The following is a 26,169-nucleotide window of genomic DNA, read 5'->3' as shown; positions in this document are numbered from 1 at the left end:
AATGGAACATTATGTATTATTATGTACAACTGTATACATAATTGAATTAAGCATGATATATCTATTGTCTAATGCAGGTGATAATGCACAATATCAAAATATAGAACTGTAAAATTAGGCTGTGTAGTGGACATGGAGATAAGACGTCGGAGCGCAAAAATGTGATTTCTCCTGTCCACCACCAACCAGACCGTTATTTCCGGCGTGCCGATCAAGTTTGTCCCAAAAATACCTCTCAATGCGCCGTCGTGGACTCGCGCCGAGGGCCCTATAAGTCTGCATTACATGACGTCACCAAAGTGTGGACTCTGAGGAAGTCCACAAGTCCGGAGTGTGCCATTTGGGACAGGGCCATACTAGTGTAGCAACTCTGTCATTTGAATCATCAGAAAGCCTGAAGCTTCAGACACATGAATAAATGTTTATGGCTCGTAAAAATCTCCTAAACACTTATGATTTATGAGCATCATGTGTTGGAATCATTACACAGATTTACATAGAGATGATTTGCATCGCAGCACATCGTGTGTGTGTGTGTGTGTGTGTGTGTGTGTGTGTGTGTGTGTGTGTGTGTGTGTGTGTGTGTGTGTGCTTCAGGAGGATTTATAACTCTGAGTTTGAACACTGAGAATCTAAACCATCAGCAACCATGAGCTTCATCATCTTCATCTTCATCTGGATGTTCTCCAGCTGTTTCACAGGTGAGGAAATATGAAGTTAATCTGCACTATTTTAACTGATTAACAGTGCTTGAAATATTATCCAAATATGTAATTCTGAATATTTATTCATTCTTCTTGATGTAGAATCAGTCGGTGAACCGACAGTCACTCAGACGCCTGCAGTGAAATCTGTTCAACTAAGAGACACATTTACTATATCCTGTAAAACCAGTCCTGAAGTCTATCAGGGTTGGAGCAATCAGCCTTTACACTGGTACTTACAGAAACCTGGAGAAGCTCCTAAACTCCTGATTTATTTGGCAAACACCCTCCAGTCAGGAACTCCATCTAGATTCAGTGGCAGTGGATCTAACAGTGATTTCACTCTGACCATCAGTGGAGTCCAGACTGAAGATGCTGGACATTATTACTGTATGAGTTTTTACAGTAGTGATGTGTTCACACAGTGATAAAGAGTCGTACAAAAACCTCCGTCAGTCAGAGTCACAGTGACTGAACTGAAACTGCAGCTGCTCACACACACACACACAAACACACACACACACACACACACACACACACACACACACACACACACACACACACACGCACACACACGCACACACACACGCACACACACGCACACACACACACACACACACACACACACACACACACACACACACACACACACACAGTCTAGAATGAAAGGCATAAAGCGGTGCAGAAGAGCGACTGAAGCTGATGTGGAGTCGAGCCATTTCCTTTATATCTGGTTTTCTCCAGTTTAAGCGTTAGAGAGTTAGTGTATTTTTATTATACTTTTCTTTATTTTTGTAGCTTAGTTAGTTTCTCCCTAATAGTCCGAGGGTTTGTGTGTGTTGTTTTGGCCTTGCTCCCTCTTGAAGTCTTGAAATCCTCCACATTTGTAGAATAAAACTAGTGTTTGACATTGAGTTGTTTTCGGCCGTTGTTAAAGCACTGGTGTTGGGAACTGAAGCTCGCTGTCTCCACACATCACTCCATCTATTATAACTTTATACTTCATTTCTACAAATATAAACCTTTTTACTCCTGAAGTATCAGACAGAGCTGATCATTAAGAGAAATACTATTAAGACCATAACCATCTTTACAGTGTTAACTGACAAACATTCAATGTCTCGAATTACACTCAAGAAGAAACTGAACAAACTGAGAGTCTTTTCTACAGTCAAACCAAACATTATTCAGACACCAGATATATCATTTTGTATATATATTTTGACTAGTGTGTGCAGGACACTATAGTTCATTTATGTAAGTGAGGATAGCAAAATAAAGTAAACTGTGACAAAAATTATCGTAAAAAAACGGTCAAATGACTGGCAGCTACGGCTGCCAAACAAAAACCGTAAAATTAAAGTAAAATATCTTAATTCCAATAAAGTGCAAAAACTATAATTTTACAGAATTTTTCATTAAAAGTTTTAGAAAAAAACACTGTTATTTTACAGGTTTTTCCTTGTTTGAATGAAGATATTTTACCTTAATTTTACGGTTTTTGTTTGGCAGCCGTAGCTGCCAGTCATTTGACCGTTTTTTTATGATTATTTTTTTACAGTGTAAAACTTTTATTTTATGGATTTTTCCAAGATTATAATGACCAAACACCTTTAATAAAGTTATGGCACTAAAAGTTCTACTGAGAAACACTGTTATTTTACAGGTATTTCCTAAATTATTACAATCAAACACCTTTAATAAAGTGACGGCACTAAAAGTTCTACTGAAAAACACTGTTATTTTACAGGTATTTCCTAAATTATTACAATCAAACTCCTTTAATAAAGTGACGGCACTAAAAGTTCTACTGAAAAACACTGTTATTTTTCCAGGTATTTCCTAAATTATTACAATCAAACTCCTTTAATAAAGTGACGGCACTAAAAGTTCTACTGAAAAACACTGTTATTTTACAGGTATTTCCTAAATTATAACGATCAAACACATTCAATAAATTGTCAAGACATGCTCAAGAATGTAATAAAACAGTTTTATTTTAGAAGACAAAATAAGTCTGTAAAAAAACTGTATAAAACTGATTAAAATCATCTCAAACTTTAATTTGCAGCACTTGTAATCTAAATAAAATGGAATTATTCAGACCCCTGGGGGTCACATAGTTCTGATATTAAATATTATATGGTCTTTACATTCAGAATCCTTACTATACAAGTTTATTAATAAGTTAAATCAAAACATACAACAAAAGTGTACCAGAAGTGACAGATACAGCAAATAACCAGCACTCCAGCAAACGGCCAGTAATCAGCTTGGTGCATCTGGGAAGAAGAAAAAAAGGACACACTATGATTCTCTCAAAATGATTTCAATTATTTGTTTCCTTTAAACATGCTTAATACATTTTTTTTTAAATTGTCTGTTTGTCTTCTGATTTGTCTGGTATCTAAAACTTATGTCTGATTGAAAAATGTGCATCACCAAAAGAAGGAACATGTAGATTCACAACAATGGACATTCTTTTCCAGAGGTATCACTGCAAGGTAAACGCCTAAAAATGCCAATTTGTATTACAAAATAAAACCAACAATATTTGTATTAACTGGAGGTGTTTTCAGACTGCTGTGATATGGATAAGGAGGGTCTTTCTCTCATTCTCCAGGGAATTAAATATATGATATGTGTTTTAAAAAAAAAGGTATATTCTCATTGTGTGAGATTATTAAAGTACTTGAGATAGTTCACCCAAAAATTTAAATTCTGTCATCATTTACTCACCATCATGTCTTTTCAAACCTGAAATGTCTCTCTTTTGTCAAGCATTAAAATTAGATATTTTTGAAGAATGTTGGCAACCAAAAAATGCATATAGGTTTGGAACAACATGAGGGTGAGTAAATTATTTGGGAGAATTTTCTTGTTTGCCTGACTGTGAACTATCCCTTCAGTTCATGTGTACCAAACTCCTGGAGGGCCAGTGTCCTGCAGAGTGTAGCTCCAAACTGTGTCTGGTTATCCTGAGGATCTTGATTAGCTGGTTCAGGTCAGTTTAATTAGGGTTTGAGCTAAAATCTGCATGACAGTGGGCAAATTCCAATCAAAAGTGAGCATCCCTATGCCCTGGGGTTTTTAATATAATGCTTAGTAAGGGGCCGTTTACACGACTCAGTTTCCAACTAAAATGGTCTCGGTCTAAACAACTGAAATGTGAATCTGTGAAAACGGTAAAGGCATGCATATGCGTATTATGTGTTTAGTCTATAGGCATGCGTGTGTGAATGCGAATGTGCACAGGCGTGGTCTTTCTTTACAGAGTGACATCACCAGTTACTTTGTGGCATGGATAAAACAGCGATTTAGACGTTTTCGCCGATCTGTGTGAACGGGAATCGTTTTAATAACGTTGTCATCTGTACAAAGAAAAAACTTTTCTGTTTTTAGTACATCGTTGTTGTGTAAAGTTCCTAAGTTTGTGTGTTCTTGACGTCTTTTCTTTGAACCCTGCAGGTAGTTACATTTAACGTATCTATTAATATTTTTACCTATGGAACTTTATATGAAATGTATGATGAAAATGTGTGTAATATAGCAAACCCAAACAAACAACTCAAATTATTCTGTTAAATTGAACTCTTCCACCATATCTAGTTTTAAAATGAATCACTGGGACTTGCCATCCTAGGTCACATTACCATAAATATAAAATAAAATTACTACAAGATAAAATTACTTCAGTTAATTTACCATCGCATGTACCCTTTGCTAACGCATTTGTGGAAGGGGATTCTCCCCTCATTTACTCTCCCTTATGCCGTCCGAAAGGTATATGATTTTCTTTCTTCAGATGAACACAAATTTTTGAAAAAATAAACTAGACTTTTAGAAAAATTATCCATCTCTTGTGTTCGTGTGTCGAATAATGCAAGTGAATAGACAACAAAATGCTGAAGGTCAAAAAAGTCCAAACACACATCCTGACAATAATCCAAGAGCATTGTAAAGCTCATATGATAAGTGCAGAAAACTTCCTGTGTGAACAACACCGCAGCTGTTTGTAGGCTGTATGTAGTTTCTGGAGCATGCACTTGCATTAGGCTATATCGGCTTACAATAATGGATAATTTGTCAAAAAATCTCTGTGGAAAGAAAGTCAGATATACATCTGGGATGGCACGAGGGAGAAAAAAAATGGATAATTTTTGTTTTGTTTTATATACTGCAGTGGATACTTACTAGTGAGGGGCTTGTTTCTCTGTTGGTGCCTGTTCTGCTCCGTAAACATTGTTCCAAGGCTTAATCTAAAAAATATATTTTTTTAAAAGTTAAAAAGTGTGTTAATTATTACCTGTGTGTTAACAGACTATTGATCTGGGTGACATAAGACCCTTTTTTAACGTGTTCCTTAAGTGTTACATAAATCTGGAGAACCCTTACTAACATTAACCATGGTTTTGCTACACTAACTAAATGGTAACAAAGTATTGTAATCAATCCACCATAAAAACATGGTTTATAAACTTTTACTATAATAAAAACCATGGTTAATTTATCAAAGGACCCTGGGAACACGTCCTTAAAAGAACAGCTCATCCAAAAAATAGAGTTCTCTCATTATTTACTCCATGTTGTTCCAAAACTGTATGAATTTATTTTGTATAACCTTAATTAAGATATCTTGAGAAATGCCTTCATTGTTTTGTTTTGTTTTCCCATACAATGGGTTCCAATGTTGTTTTATTCCCAACATTCTTGTGTTTCACAGAAGTCATACAGGTTTGAAAATACTTTCATTTTGAAAGGACATTTATTTTTGGGTCAGCTAGGCCTGTAAACTCAAGAAGATAGGTAAAATATTGTCTGGAGGGTTTGAATCAGTGTGCCTTTGAGCAGAGTTTAAATGTTCTGCCTCTATTTCACGTTTATTTTAATATAACAATACTCACGTGAGCATCTGAAGATCATGTGGCTGGATCATTCCAAATGATTTCTGGATCACGAGGGAAACACACACATACACAGCAATATTAGCTATTTGTATATTAGCATTTTACTAACAGAGACATTTGCGAAAGCTTGCAAAATTTTACTCCCCAACTCATATAACGTTACTCAAAACATATTATGATGACTGATCGGTGACGTTAGGCCTAGCAGCTAACGTTATATCCCGCGATCAACAACTATTCAAAAGCCTAGTTTGCATAGCCTATTCTTCTAGAGTCAAAGAGTGTGGTTCGAGTTCCTCTCTGTCTAAAGAGACAATGTTCTCAGTCATTGTAAATCTCCTATGCTGAGGGGTTTTTTTTTAACCTAAGTTAGCTGACAATACACATGCTAGCAACACATAACATTAGCCTAATACATTGAAACATGTACTAATATCGATATTGCTCTAATCGCGTTTAGATGATCAATTTAACACACTATATTTTGATGTAAGTTAGCAGAATTGTTTTTATAAAATAAAAAGTTATTTACCTTCCGCAGATTGCAATATGTCCGTTACACGTTGTTAAAATGCGTTGTCCATATATATTCCTTGTTTGTTCTTCATTTACATCCTGCAACTCGCACAAAATAAAAATGTAGCTGTCCGATGTAAAATAATCCATGTTTTAAACAGTATAACGTAAAAAGCCACAGATCCCAAGCAGCAGCAGCAGCAGCAACACACACACACACAGACTCACTCCAACAGACGAATATTCAAACATGACGAGTAAAAGGCGCGCATAGCTGTCATTGGCCAGATTCCTGGATGACAGTCTGAATAACCAATCATGCTCAAAACAACTCGGAGAGACAGCCAATAGTGTGGTAACATTGCAACTACAAGAAAAGATGACATGTTTTAAAAGAAAGAATAGGAAAAAATATACACGTTCTATTTATTTAGCTGTATTTGTAGGCTGGCTGTTATATTTATTCAATTGGTTAAATGGTGTTTTCATTGCAGTGTATGATTAAAAATTATATATATAAAACAACATATATAAACAACATATATTTACCACTGCTCTGCTAAACAGCAATTTAACAGAGCAAACAGATTATATATTAAACAGAGCAAACACTGCATAATGTATTCATGTAAAATTCTGTATAGACATATGAAAAACTAATGGATTGGTATACTCTGGGTGACATTAGTTACATCCATGTGACCCATAATGACCCTTTTGCACTTTAACAAATTATTGTCCTTTCCTTTAGAAACACTCTAATGCCTAATAATGTCTTGCTTTTCACCTTGTGTGGCACTGTTACACAACCTGTTGGTTTAGGGTTAATCCTCTGTCCAACACAACACTTTGCTAACATTGGCATAATTCTATACAAGTTGCAACATACCCCGGGTTTCACAAGCAAGGCTTAAGCCTGTAGTCCCAGACTAAAATGCACATTTCAGCTGTTTTACATGAAAGCAACTTCCACTGACTTATCTTAAAATATGTCAGTGCCATTGTTTTGTCTCAAGATGCACACCAGTAATGTGAAACCGGGTCTGGGTTAGGGTTAAGGTTAACCCTAACTCTAACCCTAACCCTTGTCTACAGACCTTTTATTTAACAGCATGGATAGGCTACTCCAAGGTGTTGACTGCAGTGGTTAGGCCTTTAGCGTTGATACAGGACAAAGAACTTCTCGCTGTGACAGTCTGTAATGTAATTTAAGAGTATTTGTGTGGATTGTCCCTAAGCTAGAGCTATTGGTGCATTCAAGTCATGTCATAAAGATCATATTTACGAGTTGAACGCACATAAACACCACCACAATGATGAAAATATGAGTAGGAAGCTCAGAATTTTCTTTAACCCAGATCTTGAAGAGTTAGGGGTGTGTCAGTGCGAAACATACCACAATACTTATACTGTTGCAGTGACATTGTCAGGCTTTTCTATTTGCAATGAAGTAAGCTAATGCCTGCACAAAATATGAGCATTATAATATAGCAATATAATATGTAATGATACAGTGGCTTCATAAATTAATTTAAAACATAAAAAAATAAATAGTAAAACCTCATGAATACAAACTTCCCAGGAGGACCTAATTCCACCATGTTCCACCATGATCCCTGTTGGCCTGCTGTCTGACCAGCAAGGTCAATTTAACAATAATTGTGCAGTTTGCTTGCATTAAATTTGTATCCAGAATTACAGTTTAAATGTAAAAATACACTTAAATGTAAAACTAACATTTACTTTAAAATGACAAGGAAATATGTTAAAGTGTTAGTATGGATATAAACCTTTAATATAATGAGCTACATATTTAATTACACAATTTTATTGTCATTTTACACAACTTTAAATGTAATTTAAAAAAACAGAAAAATACTGTATAAATAATACAGTAATTGTCCTGTGAAAAAAATAAGAATTACTGTAATTTGTCATTAATGATATAATCCTTAAATTAGCAGTCAATTAATTAATTTACAGACATTGTTTGTAATTTTACAGAGTTGTGTATGTAATTAAAAAAAAAACTGAAAAATACTGTAGAAATAATACAGTAATTGTCCTGTGAAAAAAATAAGAATTACTGTAATTTGTCATTAATGATATAATCCTTAAATTAACAGTCAATTAATTAATTTACAGATATTGTTTGTAATTTTACAGAGTTTTGTATGTAATTTAAAAAAACAGAAAAATACTGTATAAATAATACAGTAATTGTCCTGTGAAAAAAATAAGAATTACTGTAATTTGTCATTAATGATATAATCCTTAAATTAACAGTCAATTAATTAATTTACAGATATTGTTTGTAATTTTACAGAGTTTTGAATATAATTTAAAATAACAGAAAAATACTCTAAAAAATTTAGAGTTATTCTCTGTAAAATTAGGATTTTTTTTTACAGTGCATATTATACCCAATAATTCTTCATAAAGTGGATTACCAGTACATTTTATAAAAAATTTGGGTCCAAAAAGGATTCAGACACTTTGACCTGAACATGTTTTGCTCAAAGTTATCTGACATTATCAAGATGAATTTGTTCTGACACAGTTTAATATTTGTCATATTTTATCACCATTTTCTAAACTATAGCGGATAAACTGATAATGTGAGAAATGTTGAAGGTCTGAATACATTTTGGTTTGACTGTATATAATTCTATAAAGTATATAATCATCAGTTTGGAGCCGCTGCTGAAAGTGAACCAGTGAAATAAACTAATAGATCATCAGAAGAAAAACCTCCTGAACGCTTCACTAACTGAACTTCAGATCAACAACAAACACAGAAACTCACTGACTTCCCCTGCTTTATGAAGCTCATCATCACTGAATTACTAACTGAATTATATCATGTGTGACTCTCAATCAAACTCAGTTATTCAGTGACTGACAGAGACTCGTGTGTGTGATGATCCTCATGTCTGTTCATAAACTGCAGGAACACCGTGGATTTGGTTTTTGGGGATTAACAGCGACGTTTCACTCCAACTACAGTAAAAATATTCTCAAAGTCTCACAGCAGATATTCAGATTAATATACTAAAGTTGGTATTGTAGATGTATTGAGAACTGAATTTAATTATATCATTTTTAACAGTTTGTAGAAGATCAAATATTATGAAAAACATCCATTTTTACTCTGTTCTCAATTCAATGATTGTGTTTTGTGTCTGTTAATGAGTGACTGTCTTCGGGGAAATGATGTGGAGTGTGTTTGCATATTGATCAGATCTTCAGTGTGTGAGAGTGTTTATAGTGCTGTGAGTTTAACACTTCATCACTGACACACACAACAATCTTCATCAACATGACCTTCATCATCATCTTCATCTGGACTCTCACAGCGTTTGCTCAAGGTTTGTGGAGCACAAGTTTGATATTAATTCATTTCTTCAAGTATATTGTCAAAGTTTTGAGTGTATTTTCTTCTTGTTGTGTTTCAGAGTGTAGAGGACAGATCACCGTCACTCAGAGTCCCTCAATAACAGCAGAACAACCAGGAGGAACTGTGAATATCAAATGTAAAACCAGCAGTGATGTGTTCAATGGAGATTATTTAGCCTGGTACTTACAGAAACCTGGAGAAGCTCCTAAACTCCTGATTTATCGTGTAAACCGCCTCCAGTCAGGAACTCCATCTAGATTCAGTGGCAGTGGATCTAAAAGTGATTTCACTCTGACCATCAGTGGAGTCCAGACTGAAGATGCTGGACATTATTATTGTCAGAGTTTACATTGCAGAGCAAATTCTTATGGTTGTGTGAGTGATTATGTGTTCACACAGTGATAAAGAGTCGTACAAAAACCTCCGTCAGTCAGAGTCACAGTGACTGAACTGAAACTGCAGCTGCTCAAAGGAGGATCTGAAATAACATCGTCACACTTGCATCTGAAATAAAACCATCTAAATTAAACTCTTTACTAGATTATAGAGGTAAAAAAATAAAAGCATACGTTGAGAGAAACAACTTGACAAAGTCCACCAGTGTCCCTGCCCTTACAGAACAAAACTATATGGGAATATACTGCAAAATATAATGCGATATATTACATAATACATTTCCATATATGGGAAACTAGTGCTTATATTTTTCAATATACTGCAATATATGCATTGACCATGGCTATATATTAAAACATATAAAATATTATTAATTATTGTGTACATATATTGCATATACATGTTCCCATATAAATGTGAATGTGTGTTATATATATATATATATATATATATATATATATATATATATATATATATATATATATATATACACGCACACATTCACGGAATGAGTTACAACAGATTTCTGGTTCATTATTACTGAATATAAAATTACATATGGTATATTACATATTTTTCAATATATGAAAAGCAGCAATTCCTTATGTATTATTTAATATATTGTAATATATTAACAATATTTTATTCTGTATATTTTCAAATATATTGTTAAACCATTTCATATTTTGATCATTCATATATGGGAAACATATTTTCTTTTCATAAGGGTGCCAGAGTCTTGGTGGTATTTGTTTTAAACTACAGGCAGGTTCTGCTCCTTATCAATCAGTCAGTACAGGATCAACTTACACTGTATAAACACACACAGTCCTGTATGAACACACACCAGTGAAGGCCAGCGCTGCTCTTAGACCTCGACTCTCATCCTGATGATCCAGCAGTTCATCCGCTCAAAGAAGAGGATCACTGACAGATGATGAAGATAATCACTGACCTCTACTGGCTCATTCCCTTCAGAACAACCTTATTCACATGTATGAATATCGTTCCGGGTTATTTGACTGTAACCCTGTTCCCTGAAAAAGCGGAATGAGATGCTGCGCTGCTTAGCGCATTGGGAACGTCTTTAATCGTGACCAGCTGTGAATATTGTGTGTAACACGTCAATAGAATTGACCCGGAGGTAATATAGCCTCGGTCGATGACATCATCGGTGCGCACCCGCAACGCGAGGCTATAAATAGATGAGCCACAGGTGCATCGTCAGGATATTTTGTCTGAAGAGCAGTCCTGGGACATCTTCAGCACGGCAATGCAGCGCAGCATCTCGTTCCGCTTTTTCAGGGAACAGGGTTACAGTCAAGTAACCCGGAATGTTCCCTTTCAAAATCTACAATCGATGCTGCCCTACTTAGCGCATTGGGAACGAGAATACCCACGTCGCCGTGTTTGAAGGTGCCTGGACCCCTACGGTTGTGTAGGTGTGCTCACAAGAACGCAAGAAGGCCTCAGACATTAGCTTGTGATGTCGACTCAAGGATGTGAGTGCCCGGAGTGGCATTTATAAAATCTTACGAATGTGTGCAGAGAGGACCAGCCTGCCGCATCACAAACAAATTACAAGGGGGCACCTCTTGCCAGAGCACTTGAAGAGGCGAGGGAGCCTGACAGGCAGGGAGCCCGACAGGGAGGCGTCTGTCGTTAGCATTCTGTGACGGCAAGACGCACCTAGAGTGGGACCCAAGGTGAGGAACCGGGGTCTAAACCACATAGAAAGGGAACGAAGCCACAGCGCGTAACCATTACCATAAAGATGGATTTTAGAAATTACATGAAGCGTTCAGCGCGTGACTTACCATAAACATGGATTTTAGAAAGTACATGAAGCACTCAGCGCGTGCTCTTGCCTTTTTTTGCCCTTGGGGATTTTATAGCGATTTTGAGCCACAACCGAAGTGGTCTCATGTGCAAAAGGCCCAGATGGATCACTGTGGACGCAGCTGCCATGAGACCCATGTAATGTCCTGACCTATCCAGATGTTGTTTTAGGGTGTTTAAAATGGTCTTGACACAAGTGGGGGACAGTTGTGCCCCCGATGGTGACAAAGTCCCATTTAACCCCCAAGCACATTACCCTCTGGGGAAGAGAGTGTACGCTCTTCTTGGCGTTGCAACTCAGCCCCATAGAGAGAAGATGAGCAGGGATCGATCGCGATGTCGAAGCACAAGCTCTTGAGACTGGGCCAGTCGTCTAACATGGCTAGGTCGAATGGAAAGACCCGATTTTGGTAAGCTTTGCCCACAAAAGCAATCTTCGGGAACTTCCTGTGTTGTGGCAATATTTCTATGTGAAAATATGCATCTTTAAGATCAACCGTGAAGAACCAATCGCGATGTTGAATTTGTAACACGATCTTCTTGATAGTTAGCATCTTGAACTTGAGCGTTCTCGGATGGAACAGTTCAAGCCTCAAAGATCTAAAAATGGACGCAGTCCCCCATTTCTTTCTTTCTTAACCCCCTGAGGTCTACGGTATCGCCGGCGATACCAGCTCGCTTTTTTTTTGTCAATGTAAAAGAAACTCATAAATACATTTTTGCCAAATAAAGAAAAATAAACACGAAGCAAGTTCTGCCTTCTCTCTGCCAGTGAAGTCCATTCTGAAACGCGTCCGAAAATGAACAATAACTGAGCGAATACTCAGTCAAACAGGCATACAGACACACAGGCATGAAGCTTGAATTTTCTTCTTTTAAATGAAGTAATTTATATAAAAAACAAATATTCTAATCTTGTGAAATCTGTATTAAAAGAGAGCGATTCCAGTCGAGCTCATCTCATCTCATTACGCTATAATCGGCCCCGCCCACGGAGAGCGCGCGCTATTCAAACGCAAATGACTGAGACGATCCCATACAAACTGTGAACGCCCACATATCAGCTCGAGAAAACACATCAAGTTTATTCAGATAAGTGTAGTCGTCTACACTGTCTCGCAGCGCTGTGAGGAATAATAATAATGGAAAACTTACCTCAGAAGTGCTGGTATTTCGAGGAGCAACAGATGGAATAATGTAGTAAGTTTTTTTTTTCATTCTCAAGTAAATCGCGTTTCTGTGTGAATGAATGAACGGCAGTGATGCGCTGTTTACCACAACTCGCAAAAAGACGGTTTAAATTTGAATTGCGTTTCTGTGTGTGAATAAATGATCTGCTTTTAGCAAACTATTTAGCTATACTGAGTAAAATCGATTGAAATATGTTGAAATAAAATGTATTTGTATAAGCAACGTATTAAACTGCAAATTAACATTTATATTCCTTATAATAAAAACGAAAGACCTATGTTACAGACATATGAAAGACAACATTTCGTTGATTAGTTTTGGATAGATTACACATTTTTACTGTAAAATATCTGCCACCTCAAATAAGCTTTTGTTTGCCAATTTTTGCTAATATGTTAAATATAGTATGTTTTGTCAATGTAGGCTGTATTCGAAGTTTGAAATATGTATGATAAAATGTATATTTTAGTTTTTACAAAGAAAGATTACACTTCAATTGTTGTTGTAATTGTAACCTTTTTAATAAAAAAATATATATTTACAAGGTAGATGTAAACAAATTTTAAAAGGTAAATATAAGCATTTTCTTTAAATAATTTGGGGAGAGGATACATATTCCAAAACTGAAAATACAGTATGAGAATTAACTGCACAATTAATAGACATGTTTTCCTTGGATATTATACAATTTGCAAGCAAAATTAAAAAAATAAATAAAAATTGACATGCTTCCAACTGTGAACCAATTTGGTAGAATATATATATATGTATATATATTGCTCTTGCATTCTTTCTTGTGGCTATAGGTGACACACCTGAATGAATGGCTCATTAGGTATGCGGGCCCCATTGTCTCCTGAGGTGTGAACCACTACATATGCATGATGCTGTTGAATGGTTGACGCCCCTTGCGCATATTGCCTTTACAAACAAAAAGTGTTTTACAAGATTTAAATCAATGTATTGTGTTATGTGAATGATAAGGGCAGGATGATTTTCACATCATTTTGAAGAAAAAATTCTAGGCAAAGACATCAATTAGTCAAAAGTCTTATTGACACGTATTTAGTATGTGTTTTGTGGCCTTATTTCAGAAACTTTAGTTTTTAGTTTTTTCAATAACCATGCATAAACATTATTCTCTCAAAAATACAAACATGTACATGCATGTTGCTCACATATTATGGTAGCCCTGTTTGTGCTAAATAGAGTGTAATTATACCTTTGCCATTAATATGTTTATAAGCAACTGAAAAAAGCACAAATGTCAGGGCATGTCAGAACATCTCAAGGACCCCAAAAACCCCTCAGACCTCAGAGGGTTAAGACAGCAGTTGCGCCTACTCCTGTTTCACGGTAGTGGGAACCACACCGTTAAAACGAAGAGGGCAACGTATTCCTTTTTCCTGTCTTTAGGACACAAAAAGAGATACCCGGCAGTAGCTTTCACGCTGCCAAAGTCTCTTTAATACTTCCTGTTAGGGGAATGTTAAATGTTCTGTGTCCTTGGTGATAACAGGAAACAAAAGAACATTCAACATTTGCTGGAAACCGCTTCCCCCTGAATCACCAGAGGTGGCAAGGATGTTACAGTGGTTTTGTGAAGGTGTCAGGGAGGAGCTAATTGATGTATTTTACATTCCCCGTCCCGAAGGGGCACTCCTCCACAGACTTGGGACAAAAAAACTCAGGATTTTGGTCTCTGGTATAAAATGAGGCTGCTGAGATCGACGAGCCGGTCCCCAGTCTTTACAAGGGGGAACGCAACTCGCCACACTCTGCTTTTGAGCCCCCCTTTTTTTTTAAATCAGATCAGCCTGGTATGCCTGCAACACTGCCATAGTGTGCATAGCAGCACCAGTCTGACCTCCACCAGTGTGGATGTTATTATACACGGCTTGGTGGGGAGTGCTGACTCCTTAAATGACGATGAACCACAGAGAAGAGAGCGGACTGGCGCATCGTCGTATAAGCACATGCCCCTGCACCCACGATAGTCTAATAAATTGACGTCGAGGGAATAGAAATGCACAAAGGATAAGATTTTCCCCATGCACGAGTTAACGTCATGGAGATCCTCAAGGAGGGCAGTCTAGCTGTAATCTGGCCACTGCACGAGTCACCACCTCGAGTAACTTTTCACACGCTTTATCATAACAAGAGAAGGGCTCGGAGGCGGCACTCTCAAAGTCCATCATTTCTCTTTAGATGGCTTTTTCAATATTAATTCCTCAGAATTAAATGTGGCCAAAGAACAGCCAGACAATATATTAAAGCAATCATTTGATATATTGCATTGAATATCTGACTTCTCATATATTTATCATTTAATTCATCAGCAATAAATACAGCCAAATATCAATCAGACAATCAAACACGGTCTGGATGACAGGCTGTTTAAATCTTTCATAAGATCAGCCTGGTATGTTTGTAACACAGCCATGGTGTACAGCGCAATACCAGCCTGACCCGCTGAAAATGCATGTGATAATGCGATATCAGGGGAGAGATAGCCCACGAGCAGTTCTCCTTTTATCATCACGAGAGGAACGCTCGGAGGCGATGCCGTGGCACGCTTCGGTCAGGCAAAAGGACATCGCGATCTGGAGAGCGAGCGAGCGAAAAGGACGCACCCGTCTCTCGCTGCTACCCCTTTGAAATAAGCAAAGCGAACGCGAAGCACTAACTGTGAACATTCACTGTGCTCGCAATCACCATGCTCAAACGCAAGGGCAGCATGCTCTATCCCCAAACAAACAAAGCAGTAAGTGTGTGTATCCAGTTCTAACATAGGACGAGAACATGGAGGGACACAGCACTTACTAAGAGAGAAAAAGAGAAAATTCTGCACACTGCCAGTTGAAAACTAACTCCTAGCAAGATCTGTAGCAGATAGAGAGTAAGAGATACTTCTGACGCACACATACACAGAATGGCCTCTGAAGACTATATCCTGAATATCCTGACGATGCACCTGTGGCTCATCTATTTATAGCCTCGCGTCGCGATCGCAATAGCCTATATTAAATGCTGGATTCACTCCGCATGGATGTGACATGTTACAATTATAACACATTAAAGCAATGTAAAGGCAGACTAACAGATTATTAGAAAAATACTCGTAGCAAAGTATATTTAATATATAGGCTATATATATATTCCAATTATTGGTAAAAGTGTAAATAATCTTAAATGTCTCACTGTTGCTCAAGTTTAAATCTGCACTTTACTATAGAAAACCTTCAGTGATTTGAGTCTGGATCCGGATCTGATCACAGCAGATATTCAGATTAATACTGAAGTTGGTCTATGTATTCAGAACTGAATTTAATGATAGCATTTTTAACATTTTGACTTTTAGTGAAGATCAAATATTATGAAAACCATTCATTTTTACTCTGTTCTCACTTCAGTGATTGTGTTTTGTGTCTGTTAATGAGTGACTGTCTTCAGGGAAATGATGTGGAGTGTGTTTACATATTGATCAGATCTTCAGTGTGTGAGAGTGTTTATAGTGCTGTGAGTTTAACACTTCATCACTGACACACACAACAATCTTCATCAACATGACCTTCATCATCATCTTCATCTGGACTCTCACAGCGTTTGCTCAAGGTTTGTGGAGCACAAGTTTGATATTAATTCATTTCTTCAAGTATATTGTCAAAGTTTTGAGTGTATTTTCTTCTTGTTGTGTTTCAGAGTGTAGAGGACAGATCACCGTCACTCAGAGTCCCTCAATAACAGCAGAACAACCAGGAGGAACTGTGAATATCAACTGTAAAACCAGCAGAGATGTGTTTGTAACCCTTTATAATTAAACAAATTAATTATAAAAAGGAAGTTTTGAAAGAGTTGTTAAAACTAAGCAGAAATTATTAAAGAGTGCAAGAAAAATTATAAAATCAAAAAGAAACGCATTTCAGTGTGATGATTGACATCTTAATGATTGTCCAATTGCGTGAGATTTATTGTTGATGTCCCGCCCCACCACGTTAGTTTCTGTATGGGGGAAGCCATTTTACATTCTCTGCGTTACTGCGAGACGAGCAGCAGCATAACTTTTTGTAAAAGTTCAGATCGACAGAGAGGATTGAAAAAGAGACATTTATATGGTCGATTTTCTTTGGATTTGGTGAGTACACATTTTGAAATGTGTAAACTTTCATAAATGTGATTAATTGTGTACTGATGTGTTAAATTGAGAGAGAGTGAAAACGTATGAAGTGCTGATAAGATCTGATGGTTAACGAGCAAAAAGTGATGTAATGGTTAAAATGTGTATATGAGTTCGTAATGTTCATATTTTGTGGTTGATCATATTGAACGAGTGATTTTATGTTGTTGAGTTTGCATAATGTCATCTAAGCTGTCGAATTTCGATGGAAATGTAGCTGTTATATGTTGAACATGATAACAAGTGCTACTAATTACTGTTGTTAACCTAAAAGCAGTGAACCTAATGTGTATTGTGAACTAAATACTGCCTGTTACATATTCAGGTCGGGTTTTTTTGTCCTGCTGGAACTGCGTTCATTTCGGCGCGACGATCTAAGATGGCGAGCCTTCCCAGTGAGATGAACATTGAATGATTTCAGATTTGAGTTCAAATCAACACCTGTGGATTCGGGTAGGAAAGTTCTGATTGCCTGATAGTTTTTTTTTTTCTAAACAGGACTGAGCTTTGTTTTTGAAAGACTGCTCAGAGTATTTTATTTTTCTGCACAACAGATTTTTCTTTGAAACTATAGAATCATTTTACGATTCTAAGGAACTTTGGATTCTCCGAACTGAATCTTTTGAACTGAATCTTTTGGATTGAATCTTTTGAAACAAATTTTTGAATCTGAGCCTCTAAACGAACTTGAACTGAATTTTTCAAACAATCTTTTGAACTGATTCATTGAACTGCTGTCTACTTAACTGTTTGTTTGTATTTTGTTCAATTCTTTTGAGTTTATTTTTGAATGTGATTCAGTGAGTTGTCAACATTTACAATTGTGACCATTTGTAAAGGTTTATAGGGTTGTATTTGATATTGATTTTGAAGGTGTAGTATTTTAGGATATTCTTATAGCCTAGAGGGTGCATCCAACTAATTGAACGAACAGAGTCAAGTGAAATTGTACATTGATTGTGAATTTAATCCATATAACTGTGGTTTGATATTGATCAAAAGACTGTCACAAATTGTTTATTTAATTTATTTTAATTTATTTTATTTTTTGAATATCAACAATTACTTCCAATCATTCATTTAAATACAAAGATCTACTTTATTATTTAACCAGTGTTGTCGTTATTACACCTCCATAGTCGAACCTACTAGCCTAAAGTGAATATTAGTAACAAGTTCAATATTATTTGACACGTGTGCTACATAATAAGTGGCGAGCCAGCCAGGAGGTGTAATTAATAGCTCTACTCCTACTTAACATCCAAAAAGCAAAAATAGACGAAAGAGACATTCAAATCAGTTTATTAGTGTGGCAAGTAAATTGACATTGAGGACATGGAAATAGTACAGAAGGAAAGTGTCAAAATTGTAAATGCTCTTCTAGTCAGTGGACCAATTAACACTCTTGAGGATGAAGAGGTCCTTGATCTTCTAAAACGTCATGGTTCCATCTCAAGAGTCCTTCCCATTAATGATCCTGAGTCCAAGTATCATGACCACACCATTGTAGAGTACAACTTTGGATCAGCTATTGAATCAATAAGTCCCTTGCTACCCCTTAACTACACAGATAAAGACGACCCAAGATTAACTTACCAGATAAGAGCCCTGAGCAGTGTCTACTCTTGTGAGGAGAGTTTTGGTGCCACAACCTCTTACTTATCCACCCTGAAAACCATCGCTAAGCAAAGTGGAAAATCCTTCAATGCTCTGCTACGAGAAGAACTCTCTCAGATCTCAAGCTCTTTAATTCCAGATGAGATGGATGCAGATGAGCCTGCACTTGATGAGCTCAATTCCATTAAAGAGCAGAATGCATCCAAGAGGAATGTCCAGAGTCCTTGTTCCATTCTCAATGAGCCAACACATGATCAAGATGATTTACCAAGATCTGAAAAACGGTTATCAGGCACCATGAGTCACGTTCAGCTCAATCCTGCTGAGGTGCAGAAAGTTATTGTGGAGCATATAGTTAAGAGCGAAGTCGCTGCAGCAATTCCATCTACTGCTGTAGTTAGGCTCCGCCCTTTCTCAGGGAGAATTCCCCAGCCCAATAATGAATCCGATTACGACACTTGGCGGTGTAATGTTGAATTACTCTTTGATGACCCTTCTGTGTCTGACTTACAAAGAGTAAGGAGAATTATGGAGAGTCTCTTACCTCCTGCCACTGATATCGTTAAGTCTTTAGGGCCTCGTGCTTCTCCCAGAGCTTACCTTAATGTGCTTGATGCAGCTTATGGTGCAATCGATGAGGGTGATGAGTTGTTCTCAAAGTTCATGAACACATTTCAGAATGATGGGGAGAAAGCATCTAGCTATCTCCAAAGGCTTCAAGTTGCTCTGAGTAAGGCAGTCAGGGGAGGTGGAATTAAATCACCTGAGGCCAACCATCATCTTCTGCGGCAGTTTTGCAGAGGCTGCTGGGATGACTTGCTTATCTCTGAGTTTCGTCTCGAAACTCGTAGAGACGACCCTATCGAGTTCCAAGACTTACTGCGTTCCCTTAGAACCAGAGAAGACAAGAGTGCACAGAAATGGTTGCGCATGAAAAGCCACACCAATGCTTTTAAGCAGAAACCACAAGCGTCACCTAGATCTGCTCATGCTTATAGCCAAGAGACTGCCATTTCAAGCAAATCCCATCACGAGGCAAAGTTGTTGTCTGAGACCGCTGAATTGAAGAACCAAATTGCTGAGCTAAGGGAACAGTTAACTTCACTGACCCTTCCAAAGCCTAGAAAGACTGTCAAACCCAAGCATAAGACATCGCCCTCTTCCACCACTCCTGAGTTTGTTGCTAAGCAACCGTCCAAGTCAAACAGTGATCCTGTCATGAAATCCAGACCACGCCCTGGTTACTGCTTCAGATGCGGTGAAGATGGCCACATATCTGTAACCTGCGAAAATTCTCCAAACCCCAGGCTTGTTGAAAAGAAAAGAGACGAACTGCGGTTGAAGCAACAGGAGTGGGATAGAGAGAACAGACATGTTGGTGCCGTTTCTTTAAACGCCTAACAGTTCCAGTTGCGGGACAAACTGGAACTAGGGAACCTAAAGGTAGTCCCCCCAGAATGAACTCAGGCCCACGCAGCAAATCTCCTTCACACCACAAATTCCGTATTCAACGTCTGGTCGGATCCAAGTGTACAGCACAAGTCAGAATCTCAGGGACTGAATGTCATTGCTTACTCGACACAGGGTCGCAGGTGACCACAGTTCCTTGGTCCTTTTACCAGGCTTGCTTGATTAATCATCCTATCAAGCCCCTGAATCTTCTGCTTGAGGTCACTGGAGCAAATGGTCAGCCAGTTCCATACAAAGGATATGTAGAAATTCCAATAACTTTTCCAGAAGACATGGTCGGATCTGAGGTTGAAATTTCCACACTGGCACTAGTCGTTCCTGACTTCAAATCTGAAAAACAATCTCAAGTCTTAATCGGAATGAATACGCTTGATTCTTTGTATACTGAATGTTCTGACTTGAATATCCTTGAACACCATTCTCCACGATACGGGTACTGTGCTGTGCTTAAAACTCTGGAATTACGGCATGAACAGAATGCCAATGGATGCCTTGGACTGGTGAGACTACAAAGCAAGGAGCCCGTCGTCATTCCAGCACAGCAGACAGTTGCTCTCTGTGGAAAAGCAAATGTGGAGTGCTTAACCACTAAAGAATGTGTTCTTCTGGAGCCCCCATCAAACTCTTCCCTTCCTGGAGGTGTTCTTTTCCGAAGAGGTGTAGTTCAAGTGCCATCGTTTCCAACGCAAAAGCTGAATGTCCAGCTACGGAATGAGTCTCATCGGGATGTAATCCTGCAGCCAAATGCTGTGGTTGCTGAAATGCATGCCATCGAGAGTATCATCCCTCAAGAACGCGAGGTGAAATCTGTACCTGCTGGTCAGAGCTGTTCCGAAGCAGTGATTACTTTTGACTTTGGCGACTCACCGTTGCCCAAAGAGTGGAGGGATAGGATCAGTAAGAAGCTCAGTGATATGTCTGATGTCTTTGCGCAACATGACCTTGATTTTGGACGAACATCCAAAGTAAAGCATCACATCAAGCTGTTTGACGAAACTCCCTGTAAGCAAAGGGCACGCCCTATCCATCCTCATGACCTGGCTGCTGTCAGACGCCATTTGCAAGAGTTAAAAGAGTCAGGAGTCATCCGGGAATCTGAGTCTCCTTTTGCATCCCCAATCGTAGTCGTACGTAAGAAGAATGGTGACGTAAGACTATGTGTGGATTACAGGAAGCTTAATTCACAAACTGTGAAGGATTCCTACGCTTTGCCGAACCTTGAGGAGTCTTTTTCAGCCTTGACAGGTTCTCAATGGTTCTCTGTCCTGGACTTAAAGTCTGGTTATTACCAGATAGAAATGGAGGAGTCTGACAAGTACAAAACCGCTTTCTCTTGTCCCTTAGGATTTTGGGAATTTAATCGGATGCCTCAAGGAATTACCAATGCACCAAGTACATTCCAACGATTAATGGAAAAGTGTATGGAGGATCTACATCTCACAGAGGTCTTGGTGTTCCTTGATGACTTAATAGTGTTTTCCCAGACCCCTGAGGAGCATGAAGAACGGCTTCTAAAAGTACTGAGAAGACTAAGAGAGTATGGGTTGAAGTTATCCCCAGAAAAATGCAAGTTCTTCCAAACTTCAGTCCGGTACCTTGGCCACATAATTTCGGAGACAGGAGTCCAGACAGATCCTGAAAAGATCAGTGCTCTTAAGACCTGGCCAAAACCAAAGAACCTAAAGGAGCTAAGGTCATTCTTGGGATTTTCGGGATACTATCGACGGTTCATCCGCGATTATTCCAAGATAGTGAAACCCCTAAATGAATTAACTGCTGGTTATGCCCCACTGAATTGTAAGACCATGAACAGTGAGTTGAAAGGAAGCTATTTTAACCCAAAAGAGTCATTTGGGAGCCGATGGACAACTGCTTGTGATGAAGCATTCAGCACAATTATCTCCAAACTTACTAGTGCACCTGTGCTTGGTTTTGCAGACCCGACCTTACCTTACATCCTCCACACAGACGCGAGCACCATAGGTCTTGGCGCTGCATTATATCAAGAGCAAGATGGAGAAAAAAAAGCCATAGCTTTCGCCAGTAGAGGTCTTTCCAGAAGTGAGTCTCGATATCCCGCCCATAAGTTGGAGTTTCTTGCTTTAAAGTGGGCAGTGACCGAGAAATTCTCTGACTACTTGTATGGCAGTCACTTCTCTGTCATAACTGACAGTAATCCTCTTACTTACATCCTAACTTCCGCAAAGCTTGATGCCATAAGTTATCGTTGGCTGTCAGCGTTAGCTACTTTCTCCTTTGATCTGACCTACAGATCAGGGAAGCAAAACCAAGATGCGGATGGGTTATCAAGACGTCCCCATGGCGAGTTGATCAATGACATGGTATCACAAAAGGAACTTGAACGGATACAGCAATTCGCCGCCAAGCATCTGGGTGGAGATTAAGGTTTTGTCATGGACTGTGCTGTTGTACAAGCTGTGTGGGACAAGCATCTGGTTCAGAAAGGATGTGGAACTCCTCATGCTCTAGTGGAGTCCCTGGCAATGGAGCAGGATGCGATTCCTGGTTGCTTTACTCAAGACCTGACTGAAGATGAGTCCGCAGTACCCGGTTTAACTGACATAGACCTGAAACGTGAACAAAGGGAAGATGTGATTCTGAACCAAGTCATCAGTCACCTGGAAGAAGGTCAAATGCCGTGCCGGGCAGTGAGGTATGAATGTCCAGACATTTCCTTGTTGTTGAGGGAGTGGAACCGCTTGGAACTAAAAGATGGAATTCTGTACAGACGACGGCAGTGGGATGATCAAACAACTTACCAATTGGTGTTACCTGTTAAGTTCCGTGCTATGGTGCTGGAGAGCCTGCATGATCAGATGGGCCACATGGGAGTAGATCGCACCCTCGACCTTGTCCGTTCTCGCTTTTATTGGCCAAAGATGAGTGCTGATGTTGAGAGGAAGGTTAAGACCTGCGAAAGGTGCGTGATGCGGAAAGCTTTGCCAGAGAAATCTGCCCCCTTGGTCAACATCCAGGTTACACGGGCCCTTGAGTTGCTCTGTATAGACTTTCTTTCCATCGAACCAGACCGAAGTAATGTCCAGAATGTACTTGTCATGACGGACCATTACACGAAGTATGCGGTCGCCATACCCACCAACAACCAGAAAGCCAGGACTGTGGCTAAGTGCCTTTGGGATGGATTCATTGTCCACTATGGTTTCCCGGAGAGGATACTAAGCGATCAAGGAGCTGACTTTGAATCCAAACTCATCAAAGAGCTTTGCGAGATGGCAAAAATTCACAAGGTACGGACAACTCCCTATCATCCTCGCGGTAATCCCGTTGAGCGCTTCAATAGGACACTCCTAAACATGTTGGGTACCTTGAAGGAACAGGATAAGTCACATTGGCACGACTTTGTGAAACCATTAGTGCACGCCTACAATTGCACAAAAAACGAGACAACTGGATTCACGCCTTATGAGCTCATGTTTGGGAGGCGACCCAGACTACCGGTCGATTTAGCCTTTGGGCTACCCGTAGAAAAACCTGTCCACGAGTCGCATTCCAAATATGTTCAAAGTCTCAAAGCCAGACTTGAGGAGAGTTACCGAATCGCCACTCAAAACACTTCAAAGTCTGCAAGAAGGAATAAGGACAGATTCGACAAACGAGTGAAAGAGTCAACTCTTGAAGTGGGAGATAAAGTCCTAGTGAGGAACGTCCGAATCAGGGGAAAACATAAACTCGCAGACAAGTGGGAATCTACTATCCATATAGTAGTGGAACGAGTAGGAGACCTGCCAGTTTATAAAGTTCGTCCACAAGATAAGGATGTTCCTCTACGAGTGTTGCACAGGGATCTACTATTACCTTGTGGTTTCCTTACTTCTTCTGAGGAGAGTGTTCCCGACCCAGTAAACATCTCCAAGCCTAAGACACGAAGCCAAAGAAAGAGAGAACTGTTAAATGAGGAACAATCAGATTCAGAGGATGAAATTTGCATATTCAGTAGAATTCCTGTTGGAAAAACAAAGATTATCTATGCATATGACACCACAAAGTCAAAAGCGGCTGATGGGAAAGAAAAAGACTTACCTCAGGGATCTGACTTACCTCAGGGATCTGACTTACCTCAGGGATCTGACTTACCTCAGGAACCAGAACTACCTCATGAAACAGAATTACCCCAGACCGTGAACGGTCCAGCTAACATTCTTCCACTGGATGAAAGTTTAGGAGAGGTGACAGAAATGTATGAAGATGAAATGTTGTGAAAATATATATATATATATTTTTTTTTTACTCTGTTCTCACTTCAGTGATTGTGTTTTGTGTCTGTTAATGAGTGACTGTCTTCAGGGAAATGATGTGGAGTGTGTTTGCATATTGATCAGATCTTCAGTGTGTGAGAGTGTTTATAGTGCTGTGAGTTTAACACTTCATCACTGACACACACAACAATCTTCATCAACATGACCTTCATCATCATCTTCATCTGGACTCTCACAGCGTTTGCTCAAGGTTTGTGGAGCACAAGTTTGATATTAATTCATTTCTTCAAGTATATTGTCAAATTTTTTACTGTATTTTCTTCTTGTTGTGTTTCAGAGTGTAGAGGACAGATCACCGTCACTCAGAGTCCCTCAATAACAGCAGAACAACAAGGAGGAACTGTGAATATCAAATGTAAAACCAGCAGAGATGTGATGAGATGGAATGATGGGGATGAAGGTTTATTCTGGTACTTAAAGAAACCTGGAGAAGCTCCTAAACTCCTGATTCGTTATGTAAAAAAACTAGAGTCAGGAACTCCATCTAGATTCAGTGGCAGTGGATCTAACAGTGATTTCACTCTGACCATCAGTGGAGTCCAGACTGAAGATGCTGGATATTATTACTGTCAGAGTTTCCATTGCAGAACAGATTCTGATGGTGATTGTGAGGGTGATGATACATTCACACAGTGATAAAGAGTCGTACAAAAACCTCCGTCAGTCAGAGTCACAGTGACTGAACTGAAACTGCAGCTGCTCAAAGGAGGATCTGAAATAACATCGTCACACTTGCATCTGAAATAAAACCATCTAAATTAATCTGACACTCTTAATAATTATAGAGTTCAGAAAGAGATTTTGAGCTCTTATAGATCAGTGACACATTTGAGATCTGAGTGATTTCAGTTTGCCCTAGTTGGCCCATTTTATTAATAATAGATCTTAATTTTCATAATACTCCATGGTTATTTCATTTGAGTATCCTGTTAGGATGTACCAGCGGCCACTTAGGTAAAGTTGGTTTTATATTCGATATTCGCACATTCGCGGACTTACGCGTTCAATAACTCGTGAACTAAACGTTGTTGCTACAGAAAACACCTATCACATATAACTACAGATAAAACACCAATTAGAAAGATAATAGAAATAAAACAGTGCACTGTACAGTATCTTGAATGCCTCCATGATCTTGCTGTTCATTATCTGTCAGATTTGCTGCACCAATGCGTACAGGTTCAGTCACTACTGTTAATAATAATGTAGCCCCTATTAATGTACTACAACCTTAAAAAAATTAATAAAAATTAAAGTATTATATTATTATGTAAAACAGTATTATTAGGTATTGTCAAAATTTCACCTGTAGTAAGTCAGTGTGGTCATTAGGAAAGTACTACAACCTTTGGGAAATATAAAAAAAAAAACACTATAGGTGATTTACAGTTTATTTCATAAACTTATGTAATAAACATATGTAATAATATGCTCATTACATAAACATATTTGATAATTGTACAGTAAGGGAGGTATTGTCAAAATTTCACCTGTAGTAAGTCAGTCTGGTCACTAGGAAAACACTACAGCCTTTGGAACACGAAAAAATACTTAGGGTGAATTACAGTAATTTTTAAAAAAACATATTTGTCAACTGTACGTACAGTAAGGGAGTTTTAGTCAAAATTTCACCTGTAGTAAGTCAGTCTGGTCACTA

The 26,169-nt window shown here is 38.4% G+C and overlaps 1 protein-coding gene, 2 long non-coding RNA genes and 1 gene segment (V, D, J or C); 3 read left to right on the top strand and 1 right to left on the bottom strand.

The window, feature by feature from the left end:
* The window catches only part of LOC309508954 (immunoglobulin kappa variable 4-1-like), a 173,720-nt gene extending 148,433 nt beyond the window's left edge, over window positions 1-25,287 (top strand). The window contains exon 2 of the V gene segment in view: window positions 24,790-25,287.
* LOC309508986 lies at window positions 260-1,618 on the top strand. The gene is made up of 2 exons (XR_014209748.1): window positions 260-701; window positions 807-1,618. It is a non-coding gene; the product is annotated as an uncharacterized lncRNA (long non-coding RNA).
* On the bottom strand, window positions 2,684-7,961 carry LOC309509002. Its single transcript, XR_014209764.1, has 2 exons — window positions 4,899-7,961; window positions 2,684-2,986 (listed from the first exon to the last, which is right to left on the bottom strand). It is a non-coding gene; the product is annotated as an uncharacterized lncRNA (long non-coding RNA).
* Window positions 16,758-20,722, top strand: LOC309508917 (uncharacterized protein). The gene is made up of 2 exons (XM_082183471.1): window positions 16,758-17,085; window positions 17,453-20,722. Exon 2 carries the CDS (start codon window positions 18,463-18,465, stop codon window positions 20,143-20,145), a length of 1,683 nt encoding a protein of 560 aa, XP_082039597.1. The 5' UTR covers window positions 16,758-17,085; window positions 17,453-18,462; the 3' UTR covers window positions 20,146-20,722.
* Window positions 25,288-26,169: the final 882 nt, after the last annotated feature.

The sequence above is a fragment of the Leuciscus leuciscus genome (genome assembly GCF_965113295.1).
Source record: "Leuciscus leuciscus genome assembly, chromosome: 11".
In the NCBI taxonomy this organism is placed as follows: Eukaryota; Metazoa; Chordata; class Actinopteri; order Cypriniformes; family Leuciscidae; genus Leuciscus; species Leuciscus leuciscus.
This window is presented reverse-complemented; position numbering and strand designations above follow the sequence as displayed.

Bases quoted from the DNA above. Each gene is read 5' to 3' on its own strand.
- LOC309508917 (XM_082183471.1), top strand. From the start codon at position 18,463: ATGGAAATAGTACAGAAGGAAAGTGTCAAAATTGTAAATGCTCTTCTA.